Source organism: Apus apus, chromosome 24, assembly GCF_020740795.1.
Source record: "Apus apus isolate bApuApu2 chromosome 24, bApuApu2.pri.cur, whole genome shotgun sequence".
Taxonomy (NCBI): domain Eukaryota; kingdom Metazoa; phylum Chordata; class Aves; order Apodiformes; family Apodidae; genus Apus; species Apus apus.
Window position 1 is genome coordinate 6,305,671 of NC_067305.1, and position 17,395 is coordinate 6,323,065.

General features: G+C 43.8%; 2 protein-coding genes across 4 annotated transcripts; one reads left to right on the forward strand and one right to left on the reverse strand.

Moving 5' to 3' along the window:
• Positions 1–1,529: 1,529 nt before the first annotated feature.
• On the reverse strand, positions 1,530–12,488 carry HSD11B1L (hydroxysteroid 11-beta dehydrogenase 1 like). Of its 3 annotated transcripts, none has more exons than XM_051639654.1 (7): positions 9,735–12,472; positions 8,405–8,535; positions 6,935–7,046; positions 5,622–5,713; positions 4,485–4,578; positions 3,559–3,724; positions 1,530–2,151 (listed from the first exon to the last, which is right to left on the reverse strand). In XM_051639654.1, exons 1-7 carry the CDS (start codon positions 9,817–9,819, stop codon positions 1,965–1,967), a joined length of 867 nt encoding a protein of 288 aa, XP_051495614.1. In that variant the 5' UTR covers positions 9,820–12,472; the 3' UTR covers positions 1,530–1,964. The 3 variants fall into 3 exon arrangements, with proteins under 3 accessions (XP_051495614.1, XP_051495613.1, XP_051495612.1); XM_051639653.1 differs by lacking the exons at positions 1,530–2,151; positions 3,559–3,724 and adding an exon at positions 5,030–5,106 and having other exon boundaries at positions 4,491–4,578; positions 9,735–9,901; positions 11,699–12,488; XM_051639652.1 differs by lacking the exons at positions 1,530–2,151; positions 3,559–3,724 and adding an exon at positions 5,030–5,106 and having other exon boundaries at positions 4,491–4,578.
• Positions 12,489–12,618: 130 nt separating this feature from the next.
• On the forward strand, positions 12,619–16,511 carry MICOS13 (mitochondrial contact site and cristae organizing system subunit 13). The gene is made up of 4 exons (XM_051639650.1): positions 12,619–12,749; positions 13,929–14,085; positions 14,817–14,868; positions 16,293–16,511. The coding sequence occupies exons 1-4, from the start codon at positions 12,721–12,723 to the stop codon at positions 16,388–16,390; spliced, it is 336 nt and encodes a 111-aa protein (XP_051495610.1). The 5' UTR covers positions 12,619–12,720; the 3' UTR covers positions 16,391–16,511.
• The last annotated feature ends 884 nt before the right edge of the window (positions 16,512–17,395 follow it).

Sequence of the window (17,395 nt, forward strand, 5' to 3'; positions counted from 1 at the left end):
TGAACAACACACAGTCTCTGTGTCTCTAAGGTGGCTGTCTGTGGATTTTTATTCCAGTCTTCAGCAAGTTTATTGTGTTGGCCAAATTGCAAGAAATAAGTTCAGCAGCCAATCTCCCAGCGCACTAAACAGAAACCAGTCACAGCTTGTGTGCAGATACGAGACATCTTTTAAGAACTCCTGTATACTCTGCTCACACCCAAGAGAACAAAACTGGTTCTCTCAACAAGACCTTGCTAAAAATCAAATCAATCAAAAGCCAGAGCCCAGCCCATGTGGTACTAGGCATAGAGCCAGGAAAGCTGCCCTGAAGATGAGGAACATGCCTTGGGTTGGTAGACAACCATTTGCCATGGTTCAGGCCCCCTTCTAGGAAAGCACGAGTTTCCCTGGGACTTTCTTTTGCTTTGGAACACCTATGTAATGGTACTGGAGAAAAGCAGAGTATAAGCAGAGACTGAAATCTAGGACTACCTCAATTTTTGACGCCTCCTTGTCTCTGCACCAACAGTTCTGCGGTGACTGAGCCAAGACATATACGGTAAACTGTCAAGGAGCAAGCAGGTGTGTGTTTTAGACTGCGTGAGTTCAGATCCCAGTGTGAATTGTGGTATGTTCTTATTTCCACACAGCTCCATAGAAAGCTTTGTCATGTCAAAAATCCAGTCCATGGCAAGGAAAGAGGAAGGAAAAGACAGAGCTGATGCCTGTTCCTATGCTGAACAAAATGTACTTGCAATGAAAAAAATTATGAATGTACTTGTGACACACCATTACCAGCAACAAGAATGAGAACTCAAGCTGCAGTCACATCTCTTGCAGGCACACAAGTTTTTATATTTAGCGTGGAACAAGCATGCACTTAAGTCTAGCACCTAGCTGTTGACAGAGGAGAGAAGAAGGGGGGCATGCAGTGACCCTTTCTCAGGAAGCTGCCTCTCTCCATCAACCTGCCTTCCCCTGCCCCTCCCCACCCTTTGAAAAGACCACTATAATTGAAAAAAGCTTGCAATTGGCAAGGCTCTGCACACTCCATTTTAGTTCTATTTCTCTTCAACAAGACTGTTTTTTGGTGGTTTTTTTTAAAGCAATACCTGGCTCTTCCAATAAATTCCATTCTACAAAATGTTCAGCTTTCAAATGTTCAGCTTTCAAAGCTACTTAAAATTCCTTCAGGATTCATACATTGCGGACAGGAGCAACACACAATAATCATCCTCACACACCAAGTAGCCCACATAGGATCTTTTATCCATTCCCAGACCAGAAAGATTTAAGCAGATCAGGTTTTCTCCTTTAGCTGCTAGAACTTACAAGCCACGACACATATCCGCATGAATTAACGTGGTAGGGAAGAATGCTCTCTACATTCTTTCTGTTGTTCAGTGCAGGAATCATCAACCCATCTTGGCATTTACAGTAAGGGCTTATTTAACAGGTGCAATCACCAAATGTCTACCAAGAGGCCTGTGCTCACAGAAGCCAGGCCAGCATCCGTCCTTCACAGAAGTATCAACATGCAACACCAACACATTAAAAAAGTTTAATTAAAATAGAGATTAAAATTCCATTTATAGGAAGCAAGAACATTCACAGAATCCACAAAATAATGAAGCAGTGGAGCAGACATTCCAGGATATTCTATATAGACACAGCCAGAGCTGAAAGAAGATGCTGCAGTAAAAGCAGACAGGTGAGGCTGAAGGAGGGAAGATGGGTGGAGGGCTAAGACAGTGAACAGTGGGAAAGAGCTCTGACTGACAGGTAGAAATATCAACTGTGACTAAAGCAGGATGGGAGAGAGAGACCAAAAGATTCTCCTGAAAAGAGGTAAGGTTACTTTGCCACCACTGCTACTCTGCTCCTGCTTGACACCAATGGTTGAATGGGATAATTAGTGGAATGGGGATAATGTGATTAGAAGGGATGTAGGATGCGAGGAGGAGACTAAGACTAGGCATCTCTTAAGGTCTGCTGTAATTATAGTAACTCTGTAAAACCTGGTCCCTGTTTTTGGGGAACAGAACCCAGAGGCAGCACACATGCTGAAGCCACCATGGGTAGAAAACCTCCTGCATGTGTGTGGCACCCCCCTGGATGATGGCGAGTGCAGCGTCAGGAGCAGAAGAAGCAGTTAGGTGCACTTTGCCCCTGGAAGGAAAAAGTCAGAGATCACTCAAAGACAGGCAATCCTTGGAGTAGTTTTTTAATGTGAAGACTGACTACCACAGGGTTCTGCATGCTCATGTTCCATGCTGATCACAGAATCGTCAAGGTTGGAAAGGACCTCTGAGATGACAGAGTCCAAACATCAACACAAAAAAAACCCCCAACAAACCAAATAAACACAAACAGCCACACACACTTCACCAAAAAACACCCACAAAAAAAACCTAGAACCACAACCTTGGCCACTAGAGCATGCTCTGAAGTGCCACATCTACACGCTTCTTGAATACCTCCAAGGACAGTGACTCAACCACCTCCCTGGGCAGGCTGTTCCAGTGCCTGATCACTACTTCAGTACAGAAATTCTTCCTAACATCCAATCTGAACCTTCGCTGCCGCAACCTCAGGCCATTTCCTCTGGTCCTGTAATTATTTACTTGGGAGAAGAGGCCAACTCCCACCTCCCTACAACCTCCTTTCATGTAGTTGTAGAAGGCAATGAGGTCTACCCTCAGCCTCCTCTTCTCTGAACTAAAGATCCCCAGTTCCCTCAGCTGCTCCTCGTATGACTTGTTCCCTAGACCCTTCCCCAGCTTGGTAGGTCTCCTCTGGACATGCTCCAGCATTGCAATGTCCTTCCTATAGCGAGGGGCCCAGAACTGAACACAGCACTCAAGGTGCAACCTCACCAGTGCCAAGAACAGGGGCACAATCACTTCCCTACTCCTGCTGGCCACACTATTCCTAATGCAGGTCAAGATGCTGCTGGCCTTCTTGGCCACCTGGGCACACACTGGCTCATGTTAATCTGCCTGTCAACCAGCACCCTCAGGTCCTTTTCCACTGGGCAGCTCACCAGCCACTCTTCCCTCAGCCTGTAGGATTGCCTGGGGTTGTTGTGACCAAAATGCAGGACCTGGCACTTGGACTTATTGAACCTAGTACAACTGGCCTCTGCCCATCGATCCAGCCTGTCCAGGTCCCTCTGTAGAGCCTTCCTACCCTCAAGAAGATCAACACTTCCACCTAATTTGGTATCGTCTGCAAACTTACTGAAGGTGCACTCAATACCCTCATCGAGATCACTGATAAAGATATTGAACAAGACTGGCCCCAAAACTGTGCCCTGACAGACACCACTGGTGACCAGCCACCAGCTACATTTGACCCCATTTACCACAAATCTCTGGGCCCAGCCATCCAGACAGTTTTTTACCCAGTGAAGAGTACATATGTCTATGCCATGATTCATCAGCTTCTCTGGGAGAATGCTGTGACGTGTACACCATCTTAAAAACAGCTGTGGTGCATTTTTTGCATGCTTTCAAGAAGAGACATGTTTCTGCAGACATTCTCCCTCCCAGACTCATACATCCTCCAAATACACACCTGGTATTCTCTAATGCGCTATCAGTATCAATCAGGCCCAGGATACACAGTGTAATAGAGACATTTCTCTTCTGCACGATGAGTTCATGGCGCAGTGAGCTGAAGAATCCATCCAGTGCAAACTTGGTGGCAGAATAAGAAGTGGTGAAGGGAGTGGGTATTTTCCCTGGAAAGGAAAAGGAGAGAATGGAAAACACCAGGAAAGTGGCTGTATGGAGGACAGCGCCACAGACACGGAATCTGGGCAAAGACAGAGACTTTGCCATCCCGTACCATCCCGTGCTCTGTTCAGGTGAGTTTCCCTCTATTTCTAGTCACAAACAGACACTTAGAAGATTACACCACTTTGTGTAAGTGCATGGCAGCATAAAAACCACCACACATGTGGATAAGGGGAGAGAATTTTTTTAAATTTACACAGTACCCAGGTCACATGCAAACACATGGATTGAGTCACATGCTGGTGCATCTGGCCATGACACTGCCTTGACACCAAGGCCCGTTACATGACAAGGCAGGGATGAGCCATAGTCTGAACTTGTGCATAGTGATGTAGCACACACTGAAAACTTTCTCCCACCTTTCCCTCCTGTACAGTAGGTGCAGCTACTCAGCCTGCTATTCAGACTGGCCAAAGACAGAAGGCCTTAATGCTGTCAGAAATGCAGAACAGATGGGCCTGGCTATGAGGGACAGGAGCTAAACACGCAGATCTGGGCATACAGTGCGGGAAGAGCAAAGTTCCAAGGGAAAGCAAAATGGTGCAACACGGAGAAGACCTTCCAGAAAACAAAAGCCAGGCACAATTCTACTTGCTACTATAAAATGCACAGGTTGATAATGTGTTGAAGGACACAGAGAAACATGATGTACTGGGAATCAGTGTTCCCACAAGACCAGCCCTTATGCTAGTTAAACACACAAACCTGTGAGGGAAGAAACAACCACCAGAGAGCCTTTATTCTTCTTCAGGGTGGGAAGGGCTGCTGTTGCAAGTGACACATAACTGAAGAAATTCACCTAGAATGACAAAAGTAGACATGGAAGAAGCAAGAGGGTTTGGAGAGAAGGTCTGCAGGAGCCAGAAAGCCAATATAGTGGTCAGAAATGGAAAGGAGCGTGTCTTCAATTTGCTTTTTCAAACATCAAGCAACAATAGTAATCTCTGTGAAGATGAGGACAAAAAATGCATGCATGAGTCTCAGATTCCAGAAAAAAAAAAAAAAAGAAGAGTCAGAGCAAAAGTTATACCTGGGCTTTAGCATTCAGACTTCTTGACAAGAGGCAATTAGCTGTCCCTGACTTCTCTATATGCTGTTCTTTACTCTGCAATTCCAGCAACAAGAACACCGGTAGTGTCTCACTTTGCCCCCTTTTAAGTTTCTCGACTGAACTCAGATTAAAATGAAGCATAACATTTAGCATTTTTTTCTGAGCTTGACTGCTCTCTAACTTGTAAGAAATTTCTTACCTGTGATCCCAAGTTCCCTTCCCTCCAGCAAACAGGCTCCTCCCAACACGAAACAGAACTAATATGACCCACCTGACCTAAGAAGACAGAATCAAGAAAACAGCTCTTTACCTCCAAGGTCACAAAACCTGGTACCAATTGATTCTATAGGAAAACTCTAAATCTGTAAGCAGAAGCTCAAATGACAAACACCATTTCAAACAACCTTATTGTGTTCTGCAATGACATGTGCATTTGCTATTGATTACTAGGAAGTCCTTGCTCCTCACCTGTTGGCCTTCTTAGACTAGACATGCATTGCACAATTGCCCATAACTACCCATCAATCCCTAACAGCCCTGGGCTAATGGAAGATAAGGACAAAAGGAAGGAGAGAACTGAAGTTCTTCCCAGACATTCCTCTGCACACATATACAACAACTGAGCAGAACATCTGTCTAGGAACAAAGTCCCCAGACCATTTGACTTGAAATATGAATTAAATAAAAGGACTGTTCTCAACCATTGCCATAGACTTGAACTTGCATTTAGGCTTCCCAAAGCTGTCCCAGGAGAAGCCAGACTCATTGAATTCCAGGTTGGGAAATCTCACCTGCATGAGCCGGTGGGTGTATTCCATATCCCCATCCCACATCTGGAAACTAGTCACACCAATGTGGTTCAACACCAGGTAATCCAGTCCCCCTATGGATAGGAGAAAAAGCAGTCAAACAAAGGGACCATCCCTTAACCAGGAACCAAGGAACTCAGAAATGCCATCAGGAGGGCTGAACCAACCACCTGCTCCCTCAGAAGGCTAGAAAGAGTTTTACCATGAAGATACATTAAATTGCCTTCTCCTCAAGCGTAGAATTGGAAAGAAAGCTGTTCTTTGATAGCAGCTCTCCAAAATTGTGTTTCAGGGTAGTGCAGACTTGGAACTTAGTTCTGGGTGGTACACTACTGTCAAAGCTATAAGTATACACATTTGTGACACAAAAGATAGGATTTATATGGGAATTTATCAACTGAAAGTTTAAAAGAAAGGTATGAAGTGACGGCTGCTGGACTGACAGGTCATCCAGATCATAGTACACACACACAGTTTCTTGGGGCACCCACATCAGGAAAGCCAAGAGCATAGAAAAGTAATGAAGACACTCAACGGACAAAAAGATAGTAAGTATAATAGAAAATGCTGCCTAATGACAGTTTAATCCAAATGAGACAAGATGGAAAGGCAAAAAGCATTATACATTATGAAATCACGCAGCTTTTACAATCAAACAGCAGCACATGGTCACCAAGAACCCAGGAGACACAATGAGGACTCAACAGTGGGCATCCTTTGTATCACTTCAAGTAAGCTTGGGCAAGATACCTGGTCATATACATCTTGTTGCTTGTGAGTACTTAAGAATGAGTGAATGCGAATGTATGAGAGAGGGAGAAATATGAATCAGTTCTGGTTAAAATAAGACCGTCTCCTCCTTTTATATAGTCTTGGACTGAGTTTTGCTACAGGGGCAGATCACTATTTTCAGACCTCACAGTTTCTGCCTCTAACACAAGGCACTTTGTTCAGGGTTGGATGTGTGGATGTTGCTCAGAGATGGCAAATGTGCGTACAGGAGGCAGGCATCCTGTGACGGGTGAGGTGCTGCAGCTGTTGCTATGGCGTGTGGTTTTAGTGAAGCACTGTGAGCAAGTACTTTGTGCATACTTTCCTCCTATAGCAAAAGACACCCTGCCCATGAAAAGCAGCTAAAAACACAACAACTTTCAGCCTGGTAGTTACAAGCCCCATACCCTCTCATCCTAAACATCTCCCTCGGTGAGAATATGGAGAAACTGAAGCAGGAAGCTCCTACTGGGATGAGAACTGTCTATATACCTGAAAGCCAAAGAGATGCCTAAGATACTTACCCAGCTTTTGAACAGCAAATTGAACCGCTTTCTCAGGCTCTGAAGGGAAAGACGTATCTGCAGGGATATAAAATATTTTCTTTGCTCCCAGTGTCAGGCATTTCTCCACCACCTTGAAAAAGAACATACAACCAAAGATTAAACAATAAGGAGGTGTGGGGGAAAAATCTTTCCCATACTACAAATTGAGTAAATTCTGGCTAGAGACACACTTTAATTTTAAATCTACTGCTATTCTGCCCACAGAGAGCTCATGTTGCATCCAGGCTTTGCTTAACCGGACAGTTACATGGAGATAAGTCCTAGCAGGATGCAGATTCATCTACCTTGGAAAATTATCATGATTCACCTGACAAAGACAGTATTCTTCAGGACTCTTCCAGAATAAGGGTTGTGCTTTACATTACGCTCTTTTTTCTTCCAAAATACCTTGTAAGGCTCTAGCATTATTCATCTTCCATAGTTCCTTTGCTATGCTGAGTATGCAAGGGTGTCCAGTAATTATATGCAGTTTAGCTATTTACTGAAATAATGTTTAACAACATTAGGAACTACTCTTAAAGCTCACTGTCCCTAACTCACCTTCTGTGTCATTTCATACTGAAGAACTTCCCCTGGAAGTCACTTGTCCCCATAGTTCAAGATATACCATCTCTAAATATTGACCCATTTTCTAAGCTACAAATAAAGGAGACTCATCTATTCAAGCTGGTCAAAAATTATTTAATCTTCAGAAAGGCTTGAGTCTTTAACTAAACAGCTATAAATACAACTGTTCGGACTCTGAAAAGCTGCACAATATCACACAGGAATTGTAGCTCATAGAATCACAGAATACGTCAAGCGGGAAGGGACCCATCGGATCATTGAATCCAACTCCCTACTCCTTGCAGGACTACCTAAACCTAAACCATATGACTAAGAGCATCATCCAGATGCTCCTTGAACTCTGACAGCCTTGGTGCTGTGATCACTTGTGAGCCTGTTCCAGTGACTGACTGCCCACCCTCTCAGTGAAGAACATTTTCCTACTGCCCAATACAAATTTCCCCTGACACAGCTTCATGACATTTCCACTTGTGAACCTTCAGGCAGTGTGTATGCATCTTCCTGTACAGGCCAAGCTCCCTTCTGTGTTACACGTCCCTAGTATGCAGTGTTACTGCCTTCTGGTAAAGAAAATCTGAGCATACTGCAGCAGACACTGGTGTATAGTAACACAATGTAGTCCATGCAGACCAATTACAGAGAAGAATAGCACAGGATATTGCTAGCAAATCAGGCTCAAAACATGTCATTGGCACATTCCATCTTTCTACATAAGTGGAAAGAATTTCAAAAGCAACTAAGCTCATTTTGTTCAACAACAGTTCTGAAGGAAAACTTCCACGCTGATGCAATTTGTTGCTTTTGCTGTTTCAGTAAAAGTCCAAATCTCTTATGTCTTCCCATGTATAAGGAAGCTCTTACCTTCTGCAGCACAGCTTCCCTCCTAGCAGTGAAAACAATTTCAGCACCAAATCTGGCATAGTGATATGCCATCTGCCCTCCAATCCCAGCACTGGCTCCAGTCAGGAGAACCCGGGCACCAGACAACCTCTCTAATTTATGGGAAAGAGAATAAAAGATAGAAATAAGTGAAGGATGCAGCAGAAGAACTGCCATTAACTATGGGCAGAGCTCTAAAATAGAAAGGTGTGTGTAAGTACTCAAGTCTTTATGCTTCTCCAAAACTAGAAGCAGCAGGACTGACCTGAAGAAGCCATGAGATTAACAATACCTTCCAATGCTTGCTAGACTGGAAATAATAATAAAAAAAAAATCACCTAATCTTTTAAGAATGTGCTATTTCTCTTTTATGACAGGTGCCTACAACAAAAAGGTCAGTCACTAGCCACCTCATGTCGAGTGAGATCCTGATCTGTTTTATCCTGGGTCACAGGAAAGCTTGACTAGCTCAACAGGCTCCAGCACGCAGCACTCAGGATGGCTTAGCTGCGCTAACATGCAACTGCCCGCTCCCTCCTCCATCCTGACAAACCCAGGTTCATATTTCAATCATGGAGCAGGAAGCTCAGTTTGACCCACTTCACCCAGACAGCAGCTAGTGTGCTAGAAATGAAATGGCCAAGACTCCCAGCCCTCCTCCCCAGCTCAGCATTCTTCTGTGGAATTGGATAGTGGATAAAAGCACGCAGCCAGCACAACGCAGTTGCCATGGAACAACCCCCAGGCCAAACTGCCCAAGAGGTGCATTATTTTATTACTGTGTTTGTTGTGGACATTTTGCCTAGGCTAATACTGCCAGGGATTAACAATATGATGATACAAGCTAGCTGTGTCACATGCCCTTTGCCTGGGTCAATAATGAAGTTGTTTTTTGCATCATAAAAAGCTGTAGAACAAAAATAAGGCTCTGGGCCTTCTGCATATAATTTGTTCTTTGCCATAGGTTTGGCCATATGTCAGCCCTCTGGTGCTGGGCATTGCACATCTATAGAGATAGTTCCTGACCCTGAGGAGTTTGCCATCAAAACAAGGAGAAAGGCAGTGGCAAAGTACATGCCATTTCCCCCCAAACATAGACAGCAGGATCCCTTGTAAATGCTGTTAGGCCACTTTATCTTCCTCTTTGTTTCAAGCTTCTTTTTACTTCTGGGAATGAAGCATTGCTTTGGGGGCATCAGGTCCAGTGAGACTATGGTCAGGAACAAGACCACCAGTTAAGAGTTTGGAAATTCAATCTCTTATTTTATGTTACTTATATTCCAGTTTGTAACGACCCCCATGGTGAGCCTACCTGGGTTAAAAGAGTCTTTCCAGAAGAAAGCTAGGTGCACAGCTATGATCCCTGTAGCACAAAGCACTTTTCCAATTGGCTTCATATCCCTTCAAGTTGTGAAGAACAAAGGGAAGTCTTGAAGCTGAGCACTCCCACCAAAACACTGTAAACTTTTTCCTCTGATGCTGGAAGGAAGAGGCATGTAAAGTCCTTTTTGGACCCGCATGTAAGAGAGGTGCCGTGCAGTACTAAGACACCACCTGAGAAGTATCTCCAGTGGGAGCCAAAGTTACCTTTGTCAAGAACGAAAGGGAGGACACAAAACAACACTTTAGTAAGAAGCTGCAAAGAAATGGCTGATTCTCTGTTGAAGAGCGGGAACACTGAAGTCCTGCAAATGCTTTGCATTTGCTCAAGAAAGGTTAGAGCTTGTCTGTGTCAAACAATGCAACTACCTGTTCAGAGGCAGTAACCCTGACAGGATGAAAAATTTAAAGCTGCAGGCCTGAAGACAATGAAACCTACTCTTGTACGAGAGGAAGGAATCCAAAAAGGACAAAAAACAGGTCTAGAGAAATAAATAATCTCCTCTATCTTCCTGACTTGCTCAACTATTGTTTCCTCAGCCTTTCATTTGCTCCAGGACAACTGGTCTGGCATTCAGTCTGTCTTAAATGAACTGGACTGAGGGAAATATTTTTAAAATGTCTCTCCCTAATGGAACACTCCTCAGAAACTTGTGGAGTTCCTCATTTAAACCATGACTTCAAATTCCAATGTTACAGTAAAAGTCTTCTGTATTTTGTATTGTTGCATTCTATTTCAGATTCTTACAAATATATTTAATGTAAAAATACATTAAATCTGAAAAGCAAAATTAATTAAATTATTATATATTTCCCAGAAGAATACATTATTTGCAGCTGTTGAAAAAAAATTTTAAATGGGCATGAAATTACACTGACAAATAAATTTAGGTGTGCTTTGGGAATTATACATGCCTGCTGTATATAAAATGGTGTACAAGGCAAGGAAAAAGCTGAGAGATTTGTGTACTTCTTTAGAATTTGTCTTGCAAAAGGAAAATTCAAAACTTAAATCAGTATCAAAACTGACTGACAGTTAACAGCATTCACTCACCAATCTGAGCACCATTAGCAAGTACTATTTTTCTATATTTTATGAGTTTTTCTGCATTCACAAACTTTTAGTACCCAGAAGCAATTAGATACAGTGAATATAAGAGGAGTAGTCTAGAACCTGTCTTCTGCAAGTTCACTTTGCAAATTTTCACAGTTCTGCAAACACATTTAAAACTATTTGTTTGGAGGATTTTTTGTTTGTTTTTTTTTTTTTGAGGGGGAGAGTGGGGAGGGGGACATCATAAGAGCATATGGCTAATACTTAGTGAGATAATTAAATTAGTACTCTTACTCAGGGTACAGAGATTATTATGAATAGGAAGCTTTTGCAGGACTGGGGCCTGGAGAAGATAAAAGGGGAAAATAGGAGCAAGCACGAACTTCAGTAGCTGGAAGGTTTGGAGATTATGTAATTTTTATATATAATAGATATTACTGAAGTTGAGAAGTTAGCGGGTAGCTCTGAAACTTCAGGGACTTAAGCTAAAAGCATCATGCAATTTGACAACAGGACAGGTATTTTCTGTTTCTATACATTGCATCTATTTCTATTCCCCTACTATGCACAGGGGATCCAGGTCAGCTGAATATCAGCAGTTCAAACTATCTAGTATTTCCTAAAGGTGGACAAAGCAACAAATACATTCTGTTCTGACCCCGTCTGCATTTTCTTAGGATTAAGGAAAAAGGGAGAAACAGCTGTTTGCATGGAGAATCGCATTGGTTTCCAACATGAAAAGCACCCACAGCAAGAGATGGCCTTATTTTGGCCAAATGTTATGTAAAAAAAAAAAAAAAAAAAAAGGAGAGAGAAATAAAAGAAAGAGACAAAGATAATACCTCTGATTCTAAGAAAACCATCTTCCACTGCCAATTTCCACAGCTCTCTGAACTCAGTCAGCTTCTCTGCAACTTGAGTTCTCCCGAGTCCATGGGAGAAAAAGCCCTCAGGTCTGCTCTTACAGGACACTTAATTCATTAAAGAATTACTATGCTCACAGCTAATAACATTCACCACAAAGAGCCATACTCAGGAAAACCTGCATCACTTACTGCACAACCCAGAAAGAAGCAGCAGACAGAGTTGACAGGATGGAGTCTTGTCACGGTCACTGGGGCTCAATTACAAAATAGTCATGATTGGAAAGGACCTCTGAGATCACCGAGTCCAACAGAAAAACAAAACAAAAAAAACCAAACCAACAACAAAAAAAAACCCACCCCAAAAAACACCCAAACCAAACAAGCCCACACCCAACCTACAATCTCGGCCACTAGAGCATGGCCTAAAGTTCCTCATCTACACGTTTCTCGAATACATCCAAGGATGGTGGCTCCACCACCTCCCTGGGCAAGCTTTTCCAGTGCCTGATCACTCTTCGAGTAAAGAAATTCTTCCTAATATCCAATCTAAGCCTCAACTTCAGACCCGGCCGAGCTTCCGTCGAGACGCGAAGAGCGGGAAGATACCGTCTGCCGGCACGTTACGATACAGAATGAAACACCGGCACCGGGGACATTACCGCAAAAGGCGGGAAGACGTGCCCGAGGACTCGGGAGCAGCTCTCGTCGCGGAGGGATCCCCCGGGCAGGCCGGCGGCGGCGCTGAGCGAGGGGGGCGGCGCGGCCCTGCCCGCCCCCGGCTCGGCTCTCCCCGGTCGCGCCCGCTCGGGCCCGCCACGACCTCCCCCGCGGAGCTCGACCGACCCGTATGCGCGCGGCAGGGGGAGCACCAGGCCCAGAAGCTAAGCCCCCGGAGCTGGCCGGCTGCCGGCGCAACCAGGCGGGAGGCGGAGGCAGCCGGAACCTCCGCGCAGCCCTCGCACGTCACCGTCTCCCGAAGTTCTCCGCGGCGCGTAGTCATGGCCGCCAGACTCTTCCCCGTTCTCAAGTGAGTCCGCCCGCCCGCGCTCCTCTTCTCGGAGAGCTCGACCCGAGGGCTCGCCTTCCCTGGCATGCACCGCCTGGCCCGCGCCCCTTCACTGTGCCCCCCGCGGGGTCTTCCGCGACTCTCCCGGGTCTGGTTCCAGGGCCCCGGCCGGGCGCTCTGGCCTTGCAGCTCTGCGCCCTTGGCCTCGTCTGCCCCCGCCCCGGGCTTGGTCTCCAGCCGGCAGCCCAAGGGTGTGTTTGCTGAGGGAACGCTTTCAGACCAGGACATACAGCCCACTCGAAGAGAGATGTGGAAGGGTGCTTTTGGGAATAACTAGTAAATCTTTAAGAAAGAAAGCCCTTTTACCCAAAATATTTGCCAATGCATGGATTTAAATATTGATTCTCACTTGCCTCTCTCAACGACTGTATCTGTCATATATTCTACTACTGAAGTACTGCCATCTGGCAAGTTGTTTTGTCTCGTGTGGTTTTTTTGTTTTTGTTTTTTTTTTGTTTTTTTTTTTTTTTCCCTAAGTGTACAGTAGCTTTTAAAAGGGAAGCAGCTCTCTGCCCTGTGAATTTGAAAAAGGCAGTCTCCCCACATCTCTTACCTGTAGTGAAAAAGTAAATAAAGGTCAAATACTCTCATGCTGTCTTCCATTTGGAGGTTGACACTACAGCTGTAAAACTACTGTTTGCACCATGCAGTCCACTGGGAAACTTTAAAAGCTTAGGCAATGAAGGAATGGGACTGTAATGAGCTTAACAAAATATTGATGTCTGTCAAATTGATCAGATTACTTCTTATCAAGACAGCAAGAACCACATTATTAAGATGGATGTCTTACTGCAAAATCCTTTAGTTCCTTCTGTTAAAGGTATATGCTAGTGATTCTCAGACTTTGGAAAGTGGCACATACTCAGAGGAGTTTGACATTTTCTCATTTCTTCATGAAAACTGTCACTGACAAAATGTGAATGGGTATAGCATCAAGGGGCTTACAGGGATTAGTTGGCCTAATAGGAAAATAGCTAGATATTTTTCTGCTGCTTTTTATCTGCAGTAAGACATTACAGTGGACTATAGGTAACCCTCAGGTTTATTTATCAATACACCCTCCCTTTGATGGTTGCAACCTACTGAGAGAGATGCACTGATGGTCATAATGTGAACTCTTGCTGCTTTTGATTCTTTCAGGTTTGTCATCAAAGGAAGCCTGGCTGGAGCAGCTGTATATGTGGCATATGATCAGGGTCTGCTGGGCAGTGGCACACAAGGTGCTGAAGCCCTCAGAAAAGCTCAAGCAGCACTGCCTCCAGCTATCCAAGAGTGGACTAGTTACATAGGCTGGGAGGTAAGGACTGCACAGATAATGTAGTCATTCTTTGAATTAGGAGAAAAGAACATTGGGGTGGTACTGTGGTTCCAGTGATGCTGGCAGGAGTTCTACTGTTGAAGCTGGATTTCACATTGAGAGTATTTTGAAGAGGATTGAAATTGAAGGAGGATAACATTTTAAGTTCAGGGGAGAGACATTGCTCAAAGATGTTATATCAAAAGAGAAGGGGTAACTAGCCCCAAGGAGAGGATTGCAAGCCTGCCCTGGGAGACATTTCACTATGTACTGGTACTCCTAGGCTTCTTTTGAAAGGTCACACATGCTTTTAAAAATTGTTGCAATTTCTCAAGCTGCTGACAGTTTGTCAAGTTGACTCTAAATTGCCTGAAGAGGCCCTTCTCTCTGCATAATTCTTAGGTTTTAAAATCCTCAGAACCGGAGAAGCCTTTGCTGAATGTTTGAAAAGCATTTTTCGTATTAGGGAATGTTCTAAACTAATAGATAAAGAAGTCAGCTATGGAGATGATTTTTCAGTACTATCAAATGCTACCTTCTGCTCCGACTTTATACTAGGGGAAAGAGCAAAGTCCCAACCTTAGGCCTCATGTCTGATCCCTTTTTGAAACTTACAGAGTAGGCATCTAAGTATCTTTGAGGTCTAAAGTCAATAGGCTTCCCCACGGTGATGTATATCTTGTTATAAGTGAAACCCTTCAAGTGCTGATGTTTTGTCTCTCTCTTTCTAGCTCCCACCCACTCCAAAATTTGACTTTTCCCCTTCTGATTCCTGGAATAAAGGTAAAATTACTTGCCACCAAACTGTGAAAGGGGCAAGGGGCCAAGAGTGATGTAGCTTATACCAGTTTGCTTTCAGTACTGTCCTCCTAAATTGAATGATGAAGAAGGAGGTCATCGATATTACAGTCTGGTGGAAGGAGGACTGGGACTTGGACTAAGGAAGTGTATACTGCTCCAGGTTTTACTGGGTGACTTTGGGCTTAATTTCTTCTTGTTCCAACTATGAAGTAAGGAGGAAGATGTGTGCCCATAAACCCATCTACCTTTTCTAACCAGAGGAGCTGGTTTTCCTTGTACTTACAAAGCTTGCTGTCCACCTGTGCTCCAAGACAGGCGTGCCTGTGCTATGGTAGGATCTAAACTTGAATGTTTCAGTGAAGTGTCTGGGGAGGCCTGTGGCCCTCACAATAAATAGAGTTTGTGCACCAGTGAGTTCATCAGCACTGGTGTTGATCAGAGAAACTAGAGCATAAAAATAAACGCCGACAACTTCTTAAGAAAGGTGAACCTTTGGTTAAAGATGCTAGTATGTCTGAACTCAGCCTCTGACTTTTCAGAAGGGATGAGTATTCCCATTATTACTAGACTTTTAGAGATCTTGTTTGAAGGTCAAAGCATGTTAGGAATACCTAGTAAGTTCATTTACAGCTTTTATGGTGTAGCAAAAAGTCTTAATGTAACTGTGGGGAAACAAGGTCCACAAGTACTGGGACATATTGTGGTTTAAGCCCAGCCAACAACTAACTACTACACAGCCACTCATTCAGTCGTTCGCCCCTCCCCAGTGGGATGGGGAGGAGAATCAGAAGAAAATGGAAAACTTGTGGATTGAGATAAGGACAGTTTAATAGGACAACACAAGAAGAGAAGAAATAATAACTATAATACAAGAATATGCAAAGTGAGAAATGTGCATTGCAATTGCCCACCACGCAGAACCCTGGGCCCAGCATGTTCCTAAGCTGTGATGCCTCCTCCCCACAGCTCCCCCAGTTTATATACTGAGCATGACATCATATGGTATAAATAGGGCTAGTTTTGGTCAGCTATTGTGGCTCTGTCCCATTCCAGCTTCATGTGAAAATTAACTCTATCCCAGCCAAACCAAGGACATATGTCCAGCATCACCCATGAGTCTGTGGCAAGGCCAGAAATAAAATGGAACTTAGTTCTTTATTTTGGTCTTGTAATTGTCTATCCTTTACACTGGTCCCGAAGTTGGAGTTTCTCTGTGTCACAAATGCTACTGAGACAAGAAAGCTGTGGAACTGAAGATCATTCAGGCCTCAGTGTGTTTGAAAGCTTTGGAGGCAACTAGATTTTTCTCTCCTGTGTTTTAGAGATCTACAATATTAGAATAACGTTAGGAAATTTGGCTTGAATGTTGCTGTTCTTGGGATAATTCTTCTCTGCTTTCCTTGCAGGAGTGCAGACAGTCATGTCTGCCTTGTCTGTAGCTCCTACCAGGGCCTGTGAATACACTGTGGAAGGCTGGAAGTATATGAAGGATCTTGTAAAATGAACACATTCTCCAGGGTTCGTGATTCTCTCCATCCTATGCTGTCTTTGGGCTCATGCATAGTCCATCCCTCTAGAGGGCACATGAGCTGTGCAAGGGCTACAATAAAAGACTTTGGAACTTCCATTTGTATTTGGGTTGGTTTTAACATACAGACTGCAATAATTGCTTTCTGTCTTACCAGTGACTGGCAGCTTCAGCAGAGATTGTGGATCAGATGTAGTGAAGTGATGTCATATGCTGAGGTATAGCCCTTGTTGTAAAGCTGCCAAGCTTGCTAACTAAGCAGATTTTTCTGAAGCTGAATTAATCTTGAAGGTGAATGTCATCTAATTCAAAACAAGCCAGCAGAAGTTTAAAAAAAATGACAAAATCCAAGGTAATGGTAAAAGGTGTTTCTAAGACAAAGCACTTGTCTTCAAGCTAGCTGAGGAAGGAGTGCCTCTGTCAAAGAGCACATTGTTAATGTGAAAGCTGCTTACAGGTGGTCTGTGACTTGTCACATAACTGGCAGTAGGCAGTACTAGTTGCAATACTTGTTGATGACAGTATGTAATAGATAGGAGTTTATAAGTCTGTTACACAAAAATCTAGCAAGTTATAGGAAACTTTTAACACCACTCCCACTGTTTATTTGGCTGTTTGGTATTGCCAGAGTTCCTAGTACCTGAGCCTGAGTGGCAAAATCACGGTACTGTTTAACTGTAACTTTTCCAGAAACTGATTCAAATATGCCCTTGAATGCAGTCAATTACCAGTAGCACTGTCAAATTTATACCTGTATCTGAATTCTCAGCTTCAGAGTAAAGGTTATTTAGAGGCTAGGGTTTAGGTTTTAATAGTTACATGATGAAACTTACTACCAAGAGATTTCAAGAGGATTTGGCTAAGGTATAAATAGCTTTCAAAAGTGCTTAAGTTAATTCCTGGAGGATGTGAACATCAGTGGCTCTTAAACCTAATGGTCCAGATGGAATCTACAGCTCAGTAAACCTTGGAGTGCCAGAC

Coding starts and splice junctions, on each gene's coding strand:
- HSD11B1L (XM_051639654.1), bottom strand. CDS start 9,819: ATGAAGCCAATTGGAAAAGTGCTTTGTGCTACAGGGATCATAGCTGTG. Junction 5,714..6,934: donor ATTTGCTGTTCAAAAGCTGG/GTAAGTATCTTA, acceptor TCCTATCCATAG/GGGGACTGGATTACCTGGTG. Junction 3,725..4,484: donor GGTTGTTTCTTCCCTCACAG/GTTTGTGTGTTT, acceptor TTTCCTTTCCAG/GGAAAATACCCACTCCCTTC.
- MICOS13 (XM_051639650.1), top strand. CDS start 12,721: ATGGCCGCCAGACTCTTCCCCGTTCTCAA. Junction 14,086..14,816: donor CTAGTTACATAGGCTGGGAG/GTAAGGACTGCA, acceptor CTCTCTTTCTAG/CTCCCACCCACTCCAAAATT. Junction 14,869..16,292: donor TTCTGATTCCTGGAATAAAG/GTAAAATTACTT, acceptor CTTTCCTTGCAG/GAGTGCAGACAGTCATGTCT.